The 13,646-nt window shown below is 39.8% G+C and overlaps 3 protein-coding genes across 3 annotated transcripts; all 3 read left to right on the forward strand.

Annotated features, from left to right (window-relative positions):
- Positions 1 to 380: 380 nt before the first annotated feature.
- LOC129786873 (lipase 3-like) lies at positions 381 to 1,754 on the forward strand (the record flags this gene model as incomplete). The annotated part of the gene is made up of 3 exons (XM_055822123.1): positions 381 to 395; positions 586 to 1,314; positions 1,383 to 1,754. Coding segments are annotated over exons 1-3 (1,116 nt in total), but the record flags the coding sequence as incomplete, so codon positions are not given.
- A 2,554-nt stretch (positions 1,755 to 4,308) lies between these two features.
- LOC129786875 (lipase 3-like) lies at positions 4,309 to 7,200 on the forward strand. Its single transcript, XM_055822125.1, has 3 exons — positions 4,309 to 4,702; positions 5,186 to 5,377; positions 7,184 to 7,200. The coding sequence occupies exons 1-3, from the start codon at positions 4,309 to 4,311 to the stop codon at positions 7,198 to 7,200; spliced, it is 603 nt and encodes a 200-aa protein (XP_055678100.1).
- On the forward strand, positions 6,980 to 13,332 carry LOC129786876 (uncharacterized). Its single transcript, XM_055822127.1, has 3 exons — positions 6,980 to 7,183; positions 7,349 to 12,768; positions 13,316 to 13,332. The coding sequence occupies exons 2-3, from the start codon at positions 7,413 to 7,415 to the stop codon at positions 13,330 to 13,332; spliced, it is 5,373 nt and encodes a 1,790-aa protein (XP_055678102.1). The 5' UTR covers positions 6,980 to 7,183; positions 7,349 to 7,412.
- The last annotated feature ends 314 nt before the right edge of the window (positions 13,333 to 13,646 follow it).

The raw sequence follows: 13,646 nt of genomic DNA on the forward strand, positions 1-13,646 counted from the left end.
GGTTTCGCAGATTTTATCTCCCTCATTTCCTATTCATAGATTCTTAAAAACAAAACATCTAGTAAAACTAGGCGTCTCCATCTATACTGATTTATAGACTTTTTCTAATCTCACTTCCCATGCATGCTTCTTTTATAAATTTAATTACTAATTAATTAAAGAATCTTGAAAGAATCACAGCTAAAAAATGGAAAAACAGTTCTCTTTTAAACATAGGAAGTAGATTATAAATAACTCTACTTATTATTATTTCAATGTTCTTTTTTCTTTAGAGTAAAATAGTAAAACGAATTAGATATAAAAGGTGGTCAATGAGAATAGAATATCATTGGATTCTAATTTGTGATCATTGAAGGTACATAGGAAAGTATTGTGAAGTAATGTTATTCGTTATTGTAAGTTTGTGGACTTGTGGACTAGCTCCTCTTATATCAGGATTTGCATTAATTCCTGGGCAGGGAATTATGCAAAAGTATCCAACGTATTATCCTAGAACTGTAGGTAAACTGTGATAGTTTGTCATAGTTTATGATGTCTTTGTGAACTTCCAAAGTATGTGGATTAAAATCAAATTCTTTCCCCCAGCCGGAAATAATTCAATCAAACGGATATCCAGTTGAATCTCATGTAATTCAAACTACAGACGGTTATCTCCTTACATCGCATCGTATTCCGTATGGGAAGTCACCTGAAGCGGGCCTACGAAGGGATAAACCAGTAGTAATTCTTCAGCATGGTGTACTATCATCGTCTGCTGATTGGTTAATTATTGGACCGGAAAATGCCCTACCCTATCTCCTTGCAGATCAAGGATATGACGTATGGATAGGAAATTCCAGGGGAAATACTTATTCCCGAAAGCACATCACACTCAATCCTGATACATCTTCCAAATTTTGGGATTTTAGCTTCCACGAAATGGCTCTATATGACCTACCAGCTACAATTGACTACATCTTAAAGAGAACTGGGCGGAAAAAGCTGAGTTACGTTGGACATTCTCAAGGAACAAGTCTCATATTCGCAATGCTCTCAATGCTACCATCATACAATGATCTAATCAGTTCAGCTCATACTTTGGCTCCTGCAGCTTTTATGTCACACTCTAAATCTCCACTTCTATCTCTTCTTGCTAATTTTGCGGAAACATTTGGCGTAATACATGGTTTCTCCGAAAATACTGAATTTCTTCCTAGTGTTCCTTTTGTGCAAAAAACTCTTCAATTACTTTGTCAAGATGGCTCTCCAACACAGAATATCTGCCTTGGATTTATATTTCAACTTTCAGGACCTGATTATGCGCAATTGAATACAGTAAGTATTGTTTAATTATTCATTCAAAAATCTAAAGCATTAATTATTTATTTTCTTTAACAAAATAGACTCAAATTCCTGTCATTGTGGCAAATGTACCATCTGGAGTATCAACTAAGCAAATCATACACTATGTTCAGCTGTACAGAACTGGCCATTTTAGGTCATTCGATTATGGCCCTGTTAAAAACATGCAAAAATATGGATCAAAAATTCCTCCAGACTACCCCCTTGAGCGCATAGCAGCCCCAATATCTCTGCATTATAGTGACAATGATTGGGGAATAGATGCTGAAGATGTTATTAGATTAAGTAGTAAAATTCCCAATCTTATTGGTGCTTTCCGTGTGCCCTTTGCAAAATTTAATCATATTGATTATTTAGTAGCTAAAGACGCTAAATCTCTACTGTATGATGATTTAATTAAATTAATTAGCAAATTCAATACAAATTAAAAATTTTAATTCCAATTTTATTCGTTTTAATATTACGTTAATTATATTTGAATTTATTTTGAAAGCTAAAAAAACATCACTGATATATACTCACCTAATTTTACTATTATATACTACATATACATACATATATCCGTGTTTATTTATTTAATTACAGCGTTAAAAAAGTTGTTCTATTCAAAACTAGGAAAAAGATATAAATAACTCATTTTATTGTTAATCTTTTTTTTTTTTTCTTTAGAGTACAATAGAAATGTACGGGTAAGCTGACCAAGCTTACGAGAGCTGTGTTTCTTTCAGTGTACCAATTTTGTGAGAGCAAACTAGAACGCGAATTTGTTTAAATACATGCAAAATCGGGAAAAGTTGAAAAGTCATCCCCCAAGAAATCTTTAAAACGCCATATCTCGGGAACGGCTCCATAGATTTTCGAGTTTGAGCTATCGTTGGAAAGGTCTTAACCTCAACTATAATATATTAAAATATGAAGTAAATCGATAATGGAATTTTCGAAATATTCGAGATCGAAATTTTCGAAAATTTTGATTTTGACTTTAGCGCCTCTCGCGGTCATTTCTCGAACTTGCAATGTTCTAGACATTTGTAGGGCTTCACCAAACCTTTCATTTGCACTTGAGTTGATCAAAATCGGACTTGTAGAACCCGAGATATGACATGCCAACTTTGGAAGGCTATATCTTGAGAACGGAGACATAGATTTTCTTCATTTTTGGCATGGAGCTAGATAATATGGTCAGCTATAACATATCAAAAAATGAAGCAAATCGATAATGGCGTTTTCAAGATATTCATCGAAAACTCATCGAAAATTTTGTTTTTGATTTTTGGCCCCCTAGCGGTCACTTTTGAAACTTCGGATGTTCTAGAGAGTTGTAGGGTTTGTTGAGATTTCTGCAACCCAGGCAATGGCACTGGGCTGGAATTGCCGGTTTCTTGTGGCCCGGTTGCCGTTATCATTTAGGATCGGCTAGTGTGTTATTTCTGTGCATGCGTGTGTATTTGTTTTCCGCACACACTAGTATTTGCCAGATCCTGTCCACCTAAGTTGGCTCGCCATTTGACGGCCCGCTTTGTCTGAGGCCTCCCAAGCCGTTTTGTCCCATCCCTTCCCTCTTATTAAAGTAATATCACAGTTTGATATCACAGATCGTTTCCTTATCACTGGTCCAAGTTTAAAATCTTATAAAAGTTTTAATTAGGGACAGCACAAATAAGTTAAATAAAATTACCCTTAAAAAGTCAGGGTAAACATAAAACATTAACTCACAGTGCACGTTGTATAGACACAGTTGACAAACGATATGAGGGGAGGTGTGGCTACCCCGGGTTGATCAAAATCGGTCAAGCCGTTTAGTCAATATGGCCGCCACAATTTTTCATCGAAAATCGACCATAACTCGAAAACGGCTTGACCGATTTTGATCAACCCGGGGTCAAATGAAAGATCTCAACAAACCCAACAACTCTCTAGAACATCCGAAGTTTCAAAAGTGACCGCTAGGGGGCCAAAAATCAAAAACAAAATTTTCGATGAGTTTTCGATGTATATCTCGAAAACGACGACATAAATTTTTTTCATTTTTTAATATGTTGTAGCTGACCATATTATCTAGCTTCATGCCAAAAATGAAGAAAATCTATGGATCCGTTCTCGAGATATAGCCTTTCAAAGTTGGCATGTCATATCTCGGGTTCTACAAGTCCGATCTTGATCAACTCAAGCGCAAATGAAAGGTTTCGAGAAACCCTACAAATGTCTAGAACATTGCAACTTCGAGAAATGACCGCAAGAGGCGCTAAAGTCAAAAACAAAGTTTTCGAAAATTTCGAACTCGAATTTTTCGAAAATGGCGACATAAATTTTTTTCATTTTTCGATATGTTATAGCTGACTTCAAGACCTTTCAAACAAAAAAAAATTTATGAAAATCTATGGATCCGTTCTCGAGATATGGCCTCCCAAATATTTCTTAGGGTATGACTTTTCAACTTTTCCCGACTTTGCGCGTAATTAAATAAATTCGCGTTCTAGTTTGCTCTCACAAAATTGGTACACTGAAAGAAACACAGCTCCCGTAAGCTTGGTCAGCTTACCAGTACATTTTTTTTGGCGCATACGTTTTTTGGAATGTAGGGACCCTAATTCGTGCTCATCCCAAGTTTGAACCCGATCTGACGACTTTCGATTTTGCTCGGTACACAAAAGCTGTGTCTGAAAGAAACACAGCTAAAACAAATGAAATATAAAAGGTGATCAATGAGCATAGAATATCATTGAGCTCTAATCTGAGATCAATGAAAGTGTGAAAATTACAGAGAAATAGTGATGTTATATTCTTTGTTGAGTTTGTGGATATTTGGACTAGCGTCCCTTTTATCGGGATATGGAAAAATTTCCGGGAAGGGAATTAAGCAAAATTATCCAGGATACTTTCCTACAACTGTGAGTAGATCGTGCTAATTTTTATCTCCCTTCTTAATAGATAAAATTTAACTTTGTTCTATCTCCTAAGCCGGAAATGGTTCAATCAAACGGATATCCTGCTGAATCGCATGTAATTGAAACTGTTGATGGATATCTTATCACTGTGCATCGTATTCCGTATGGGAAGACCCCTGAAGCAGGACCACGAGGGGATAAACCAGTTGTTTTTTTGCAACATGGTTTCTTAACGTCATCAGGTGATTGGGTAATAATTGGACCGGATAATGCTTTGGGTTACCTCCTAGCTGATCAAGGATACGACGTCTGGATGGGAAATTCGAGGGGAAATACTTACTCGAGGAATCACATAAAGCTCAATCCTGATAATTCTTCCAAATTTTGGGATTTTAGCTTCCACGAACAAGCTATATATGACCTACCGGCTACATTTGATTACATCTTGAAGAAAACTGAGCGGAAAAAGCTCAGTTTTGTTGGATATTCTCAAGGAACAAGCATGATATTTGCAATGCTCTCAATGCTACCTTCATACAATAATGTAATTAATTCAGTTCATGCTCTAGCTCCAGCAGCTTTCGTTTCACACGCTGAGAGTCCACTGCTGCCTGTTGTTATTAATTTCATTGAGAAATTTGGCCTAACGAATGGAGTACGGAAAAACTTTGAACTTTTTCCCGGTCTGCCTGATGTGAAATTATTACTTCAAATATTTTGTCAAGATGGATCTCTGACTCAGAATATCTGTCTGAGAAGTTTTTTTCAAGTTGTAGGACATGATTATGCCCAAGTAAATACGGTAAGTGAATCTAAAGAAGAGTTTACTGCATTTTTCTAATTTTTTTTCAATTTTCTTTTGATAAAATAGACACAAATTCATGCGATTTTGTCTGATGTACCTTCCGGAGCATCAATGAAACAAGCTCTTCATTTACTCCAAATGTTTAAAACAGGCTACTTTAGGCAGTTTGACTACGGTCCAGCAGGAAATTTGAAAAAATACGGATCAATAACACCCCCAAACTACCCTCTTGAGCGTATGACCGCTCCAATATCTCTTCATTACGCTGACAATGATTGGGTGATAGCTGTTGAGGATGTCGAAATATTAAAGGCAAAAATTCCCAATTTTATTGGTGCTTTCCGTATACCCTATCAAAAATTTAATCATGCTGACTATATCCTTGCTAAAGATGCTAAAACTTTGCTATACGATGATTTAATTAAATTAATTAATAGATTTAGTAAGAATTAAGAAAAAATAAACAAATTTATGTATTGGTAGAAAATCCTAATCTCAAGTTTGAAATAAAAATTTAAAAAAAAAATTTTTTTCTCAATGATTTTTGCCATTAACTTTCACATTTGCCTCGATAAGGCTAAAATATTTTAGCTGTGTTTCATTCAGACACAGCTTTTGTGTACCGAGCAAAATCGAAAGTCGTCAGATCGGGCTCAAACTTGGGATGAGCACGAATTAGGGTCCCCACATTCCAAAAAACGTATGCGTCAAAAAATTTTTTTTCCGGCCGGTAGTACAACGCTAAATTGCGAGAGAACGGTGATAGATAGAGACTTGCGGTAAACGGCAAAGTTTAAAAATCGACTGGAAGACGTCCGATTATAACGTCAAATTTTACCCCCCACCCCCCCGTCCGCCATTTTGAATAACCTCAAAATTTTGTTTTGCCTATATCTCAGCCCCTGTAATAGCTAAAAATCTGAAATTTTGATATGTTGTAGGGGCCATCAAGAGCTTTCCAACGATACCTCATTTTCGAAAATCAGTTAAGCCGTTTAGTCAATATGGCCGCCAAAATTTTTCATCGAAAATCAACCATAACTCGAAAACGGCTTGACCGATTTTGATCAAACCGGGGTCAAATGAAAGCTTTCAACAAACTCTACAACTTTCTAGAACATCCGAACTTTCAAAAGTGACCGCTAAGGGGCGAAAAATCAAAAACAAAATTTTCGATGACTTTTCGATGAATATCTCGAAAACGCCATTAACGATTTGCTTCATTTTTTGATATATTATAGCCTACTATAACATCTATTTATAAAAAAAAATTAAAATAAATTATGTCGCCATTTTGAAAATATTGAGTTCCAACTTTGACATGTCATATCTCTGGTTCTACAAGTCCGATTTTGATCAACTCAAGCGCAAATGAAAGGTTTCGTGAAACCCTACAAATGTCTAGAACATTGCAACTTCGAGAAATGACCGCGAGAGGCGCTAAAGTCAAAATCAAAATTTTCGAAAATTTCGAACTCGAATTTTTCAAAAATGCTTTTATCGATTTACTTCATATTTTAATATGTTATAGTTGAGGTTAAGATCTTTCCAACGATAGCTCAAAATCGAAAATCTATGGAGCTGTTCCCGAGATATGGCTTTTTAAAGATTTCTTGGGGGATGACTTTTCAACTTTTCCCGATTTTGCGCATATTTCAATGAATTTGCGTTATAGTTTGCTCTCACAAAATTGGTACACTGAAAGAAACACAGCTCTCGTAAGCTTGGTCAGCTTACCAGTACATTTTGTTTGTTTTTAATAGTAGTAACCAAGTGTTAAGAAAATCTTTAAGTTGTTAACTTGTTAAGGAATTTCGTTATATTAAGCTTCAAATTCAAATCTCAAGAGAGAGCAATTAATGGATAAAAGATTCTTTCATGGGGCTCGGTCGCGCTGAGATTCGCCACCCAAGAGACAATGGGGCGCGCTTATCAACTAGCAGTTAGTCGTGAACAATACATGAAGAGAAGAAGTGTGCCAAAAATTGTATAAAATAAATTCATTAAATTTGCACAAGTTATTTCCATTAAATTCTGTGTTTTATTAAAAGTTAATTTGGAATTTCCTGCACCGGAAGAAAAGGACAAAATTTTTGATCCTTCAAATCACCAGATAAATTTTCTAATAATTCTGTGTGTCTAATTAAAGGTGAGGAAGCATTGTGAGGCATTTTGGAAGCATTGTGAGGCATTGTGAAAGCATAAAAGGGCTAATCAATTTTTATTCCCGTGTCATTGAAGGTACGCGGTACGCAAGCCGGCCCAAAGGACCAAGCTCATAATTCTATCTCATTTTTCTCATATCTCCCACAAGGTAAAATTCCAAACATTTGGTCCTTCACCCTACAAGAAGACAGGACGTTCTTCTAGCCAGCAATATGTCGAAGGAAACTCGAGCAGCCTACAAGGGACAATTGACTCAGCAAAGGAAGGCTCTCGAGAGATACCTGCTGGACAAAAAGCTTCTCAAAAATGATGATGCGGAGGCTGAATTAATTTCAATCCAATCGCAAATTGGCCGAATTGAGCAAAAATTCCAAGCTGTCCAGGTGGAAATAATTGATGCTACCGATTCTGATGCTGCCAAGCTAAAGGAGACTCAGGAACTCAACACTTTCTTGGAAGATTGCTGCAGATTGGAAAAAGATTGCAGCATCTTGATTGCAAAGATCTCTTTGTTGGAACCAAAAGAAGGTGATCAAGCTGCAGGTGGCAAAGATGAAGATTCAAATATTGCCAAAATTATCAACTTGATGACACAACAACTGAAGGAGAATCGCCAACAAAGGATTTCCGAGGAGAACAAGTTGAAGGATATTCTGAGCGCTCAGAAGGAAGAAATTCGCAGCATGATCGAGAATTCCAGGACGGACATGGCCAATTCAACGATGAGAAGCAACGCAGGCGATAGTATCCCTGAATCAAGAGCTAAATTGGAGCCCATTAAACTCCCTACATTTAGTGGCTCGTATGTGGAATGGCACACTTTCAAGAACTTATTTCTCTCCAGTGTTCACAAGGACACAAGTTTAACCAAGACGCAAAAGATGCATTATTTGCGTTCAGCCACCAGTGGGGAAGCCCTCGCATTGTTCAGCAGTCTTCCACTCACAGATGCAAATTATGATGTCGCCTGGTGTAGGCTCGAACAACGCTACGATGACGATATGCTCATCATCAGAAGCCATATGGAGAACTTCCTGGAGCAACCTCAAATCACCAAGCCTGATGCTGCCGCTATCAGGAAGCTACAATCGTCTACGTCTCAGGCTTTGGAGGCGATTGATGCGCTAGAGTGCTACCAACGAGATCCCTGGCTTATCCATCTGACTTTGAAGCACCTTGATCGTCAAACGCAAGCATTGTGGAGCGAAAAGAAGCCAGAACGAGTGCCGCAGTGGAGAGATTTCGACAACTTCCTCAACGCAAGATGCCGCAACCTTGAGTCGTGCCCACAACCGACTCCCATGCCTCAGCAGCAGCATCAGCAGCGCAGTAAGTCTAACAATAAGGCGTCTAGTTGTGTTACGTCTAATGGTACGAAAAAGAAAGAAAATTGTATGTACTGTAAAATCAATCCCCATAGATTGTACAAGTGTAGAAAATTCTTAGGCCTTGCTCATAAGCAGAGAGTAGATGTAGTTAAGAGTCTCAAACTTTGCCCGAATTGCCTCATTGAATCTCACCCTATTGAGTCATGTAGTTATCAATCTTGCAAAGAATGCTCCCAAAAACATAATCACCTCCTGCATGCAGCATATGTTGACCCAACCCCCCAGCCTGTTGCTACACCCCAAGTGAACAATTTATCCTTTGGGGGCCTTGAATTCCCTTCCACCAATACTGCTACCCTAAGCTGTTCTGGAGCAATTGGGGGAGTGAACTCCAAAGTACTGTTTGCAACCGCCATGGTGAAGGTACTGGGCAACAACAACACCCAGATGTGCAGAGTTTTATTGGATCCCGCATCCCAGATAAATATCATCACAACTCATTTGAGTCAGTCCTTGCGTTTAATTCCCAAGCGAACGAATCTCATAGTTGAAGGAGTAGGATCTGTGGCTCATCCAAGTCACAAAGAGGTGCAGCTGCGCATTCAATTTGAAAGAGGCCAAGAAATCATCACTGATGCATTGGATTGTCTCGTCATGCCAAAGGTTGTTGGGGAACAGCCTAACTGGGATGTGGATCTCTCAAAAATTCATTTGCCCCCTCATATCAAATTAGCTGACCCCAATTGGTGTGTACGACAGAAAATTGACCTCCTCATCGGGGGAGCTCACGCTTGGGATTATTTGGGAACCGAAAGATATTCTCTTGGGCAAGATTTGCCGTGGATTTGGCAAAGTGTGTTTGGAGCCGTGATTGTAGGCCCATGCTTCGGTGCCGAAACAGCACAAACTGCAGTTGCCTCATGCAACGCAGTCACACTCTCCAGCATTGATCGTACGTTGCGGAAATTCTGGGAGTTGGAGGAAGTTCCAAAGGAGCAGATTTCTCAAGTGGAACATGAGGAAGTTGAGACACAATTTCGCTTGACAACTTATAGGAATCCTGAGGGTCGCTATGTGGTAGAACTTCCAGTCAGACCAGAGATCACGAGTCTCCCCAACAACAAACTCATTGCCACACGCCAATTGAATTACTTGCTCCCACGATTGAAGAAAAACCCCAAATTACATCTCGAGTATGGAAACATTTTCAAGGAATACCTTTCCCTAAAAATGATTGAAAGGGTTCCAATGGATGAGTTGCAAAATCCTTCATTTTACCTCCCACACCATGCAGTGATCAAGGAAAATGCTGTGTCTACAAAGATAAGGATTGTATTTAATGCAAGCTCTCCAGCTACGGGACGTAGTCTCAATTTTTACCTCAAAATGTGTCCGGTGGTGCAGCCCACGCTTATTTCGATACTCTGGAGATTCCGTTTACACGAGATTGCCTTCACATGTGATATAGTGAAGATGTACCTCCAGGTATTGCTGCATTCACCACACAAGGATTTACACCGATTTCTCTGGGAAGAAGAGGGTAAGATTGTAGAATTTCGCTTCACCAGGGTATGCTTTGGAGTCGCTGCCTCCCCATATCTTGCAACCCGTGTGCTGATTCAGATTGCTGACGACGAAGGTCATAAGTTCCCTTTGGCTGCTCCAGTATTGCGATTGAACGTTTACGTTGATGACATCCTGATTTCAACATCCACTATTGAAGAGGCACTTGCAATCAAACAGCAACTGATCGACATGTTGAGAACCGCAGGGATGGAGTTGTCCAAGTTTCATGCAAATCGACCGGAACTCCTAACAACGGAAGACGGCACTGAATCGGAATCTACATCTCACATTCTGGACCAGGAAGCAAAAACTCTTGGAATCATTTGGACTCCACGTTCCGATGTTTTTCAATTTCGTGTTGCTGATGATCTAGCATCAATCCCAGCAACAAAGCGCCATATTCTTTCAACGATTATGCGCATTTTTGATCCCTGTGGGCTTATTGGTCCCGTGGTGACTACTGCCAAACTGACTCTACAGAAGCTGTGGACCAAGAACGTTGGCTGGGACGACCCTGTACCAGAAGAGTTGGCCAAGGAGTGGCAAAAATTCATTTCGGATCTCGTTTGCATTACTGAGCTGAGCATTCCCAGATGGATATGTAAGATTCCCATTGTGCATCACCGCGAATTGCATGCATTCTGCGACGCCAGCAGCGTAGCATATGGCGCTGCCGTTTATGTGGTGTACGAAGACAAGGATGGAAATCGCGCTTCTGGATTGCTAACTGCGAAGTCCAAGGTAACCCCCATCAAATCAAAGGAGGATCCAACGAAGGAATTAACAATTCCAAAGGCTGAACTTACTGCTGCAGAGTTAGGTGCGAAGCTCATGAATGTCGTTGGAGAGGCATTGGGCATCGAGGATCGCTACTATTGGACAGATGCAATGGCGGTTGTCTACCAAATTCATTCATCGACGCCTCACAAGAATCCCTACGTCAGAGGAAGAGTTTCAAAGATTCGCAATCTCTCAAACCATTCTCAATGGAACCACGTACCAACTGGTGAAAATCCTGCGGATGCGTTGTCCCGAGGTTCAACGGTGCGCGCTTTGATCTCAAATTCCTTATGGTGGAGCGGGCCTGGGTGGTTGAGTGAATCTCAGAGTCAATGGCCACAAAAATTTTCTCCAGAATTAGCCACCAAATCTCTCCCACATTTATCTTCATTTGCGTGCACTGAATCAGTTCCAGTCACACCTGAGATTCCAATTCCAACAATTCACAGCCAACTTGTAGAAAAATGTGGCTCATTCCTGAAGGCAACAAGAGTGGTAGCCTGGGTTCGCCGAGCTGTAGCTCTTTTTAAGGCTCCCAACAGACGCATCACTCGAAGTACAAGCCGCAGCCCGATGTATCAGCCGTTTCTACTGCCTTCGGAGCTACGAGCAGCCGAAATCTACATCATCAGATGGGAACAGGAACTCAATTTGGGCAAAGAAATCTCTCTTCTCAAGGCCAATAAGCGCAACAAAGTCAAACATTCTCTACGCAAATTGTATCCCTTTCTTGATCAGCAGGGAGTCTTGCGGCTTGGTGGGAGAATTGATGCTGCCGACAATTCTTATGAGGCCAGACATCCGATTATACTTCCAACCAGCAAAGTCGCAGAATGGATCATCTATGCAGAACATTCGAATCTTTTACACGCTGGAATCCAACACACCCTTTTTTCCCTGAAACAAAAGTACTGGATCCTTGGAGGTCGCCAATTGGTCAACAAACTTCTCGCGCAATGTGTCATCTGCATCAAAGCTAAACCGAAAGTTTCGGAGCAACTGATGGGATCGCTGCCTCAATGCAGAGTGACTTTGGATTATCCATTTAAGCACACTGGCGTTGATTTTACGGGGCACGTTATGATCAAAAGGACTCCGCGAGGTGTTGGACTAAAGGCCTATGTGTGTATATTTGTGTGCATGGCGAGTAAGGCAGTTCATCTCGAAGTCGTCACAACACTTTCTTCGCAAGGATTTTTGAGTGCCTTTCGACGATTTATTGCACGAAGAACCACGCCAGCCCATATGTACAGCGATAATGGTACCAACTTCGTTGGGGGAGCAAAGGAATTGCAGCGATTGTTCTCAGATCACAATGTTCAGAAGGAGGTGGTCGATTTTTCATCACCAATGAATATTATATGGCATTTCAATCCGCCCTCTGCCCCACACCATGGAGGTCTGTGGGAGGCAGAAGTAAAGAGTTTCAAGCATCATTTCAAGAGAGTGATCGGCTCAACTGTCCTGACTTATGAAGAACTCAACACGATGGTCGTCCAGATTGAAGCAACACTGAATAGTCGACCTCTTGTGGCTGTCCAAGACAAGCCCGGAGACATTCATTGTCTCACTCCTGGAGATTTTCTTCATCCAAAGGCACCCACACAACTTCCGGTTGCACAGGATATGCCCAATAGTGTTGGCTACGTTCGTCGTTGGCACCTGTGCACCAAACTCAGAGATGATCTTCTACGTCGTTGGAAATCGGAGTACCTTCACACTTTGCAACAGCGCCATCGATGGAACCTGCAACATCCGGACATCTCACCGAAGGATGTCGTTTTGTTGAAGCAGGAAGCTATGGGGAATGTCGACTGGCCAATGGGAATTGTGGAGGAGGTATATCCAGCCAAAGGTGATGGACACGTCAGAGTAGCACAGGTGTGGGTGAAGGGTAAGTCCATTTTGAGACCGATCACAAAACTTGTTAAACTCCCCATTTATCAAAAGGTAGAATAGTTATATATTATATATTCCCCGTTCGAATTATCATTATTTGAATTATCACATGAAAATATTGTAAAATTGAATTGTTAGTTAAACGCCCCTTGAAAGAAGGGGGAGGTTGTTAAGAAAATCTTTAAGTTGTTAAGTTGTTAAGGAATTTCGTTATATTAAGCTTCAAATTCAAATCTCAAGAGAGAGCAATTAATGGATAAAAGATTCTTTCATGGGGCTCGGTCGCGCTGAGATTCGCCACCCAAGAGACAATGGGGCGCGCTTATCAACTAGCAGTTAGTCGTGAACAATACATGAAGAGAAGAAGTGTGCCAAAAATTGTATAAAATAAATTCATTAAATTTGCACAAGTTATTTCCATTAAATTCTGTGTTTTATTAAAAGTTAATTTGGAATTTCCTGCACCGGAAGAAAAGGACAAAATTTTTGATCCTTCAAATCACCAGATAAATTTTCTAATAATTCTGTGTGTCTAATTAAAGGTGAGGAAGCATTGTGAGGCATTTTGGAAGCATTGTGAGGCATTGTGGAAGCATAAAAGGGCTAATCAATTTTTATTCCCGTGTCATTGAAGGTACGCGGTACGCAAGCCGGCCCAAAGGACCAAGCTCATAATTCTATCTCATTTTTCTCATATCTCCCACAAGGTAAAATTCCAAACACCAAGACAATTTTGGGTCAAGGAATAATTTTTATAGAGAAGATTAATTGCAATCCGCAAGAATTTATTTGAAGAGTTAATTTCTTTAGGGTTAAAAGGAGATTTTAATAATTTTCCTCATTTTGCTCACGAAAAAGAATAAATCTGATATT

Source organism: Lutzomyia longipalpis, chromosome 1, assembly GCF_024334085.1.
Source record: "Lutzomyia longipalpis isolate SR_M1_2022 chromosome 1, ASM2433408v1".
In the NCBI taxonomy this organism is placed as follows: domain Eukaryota; kingdom Metazoa; phylum Arthropoda; class Insecta; order Diptera; family Psychodidae; genus Lutzomyia; species Lutzomyia longipalpis.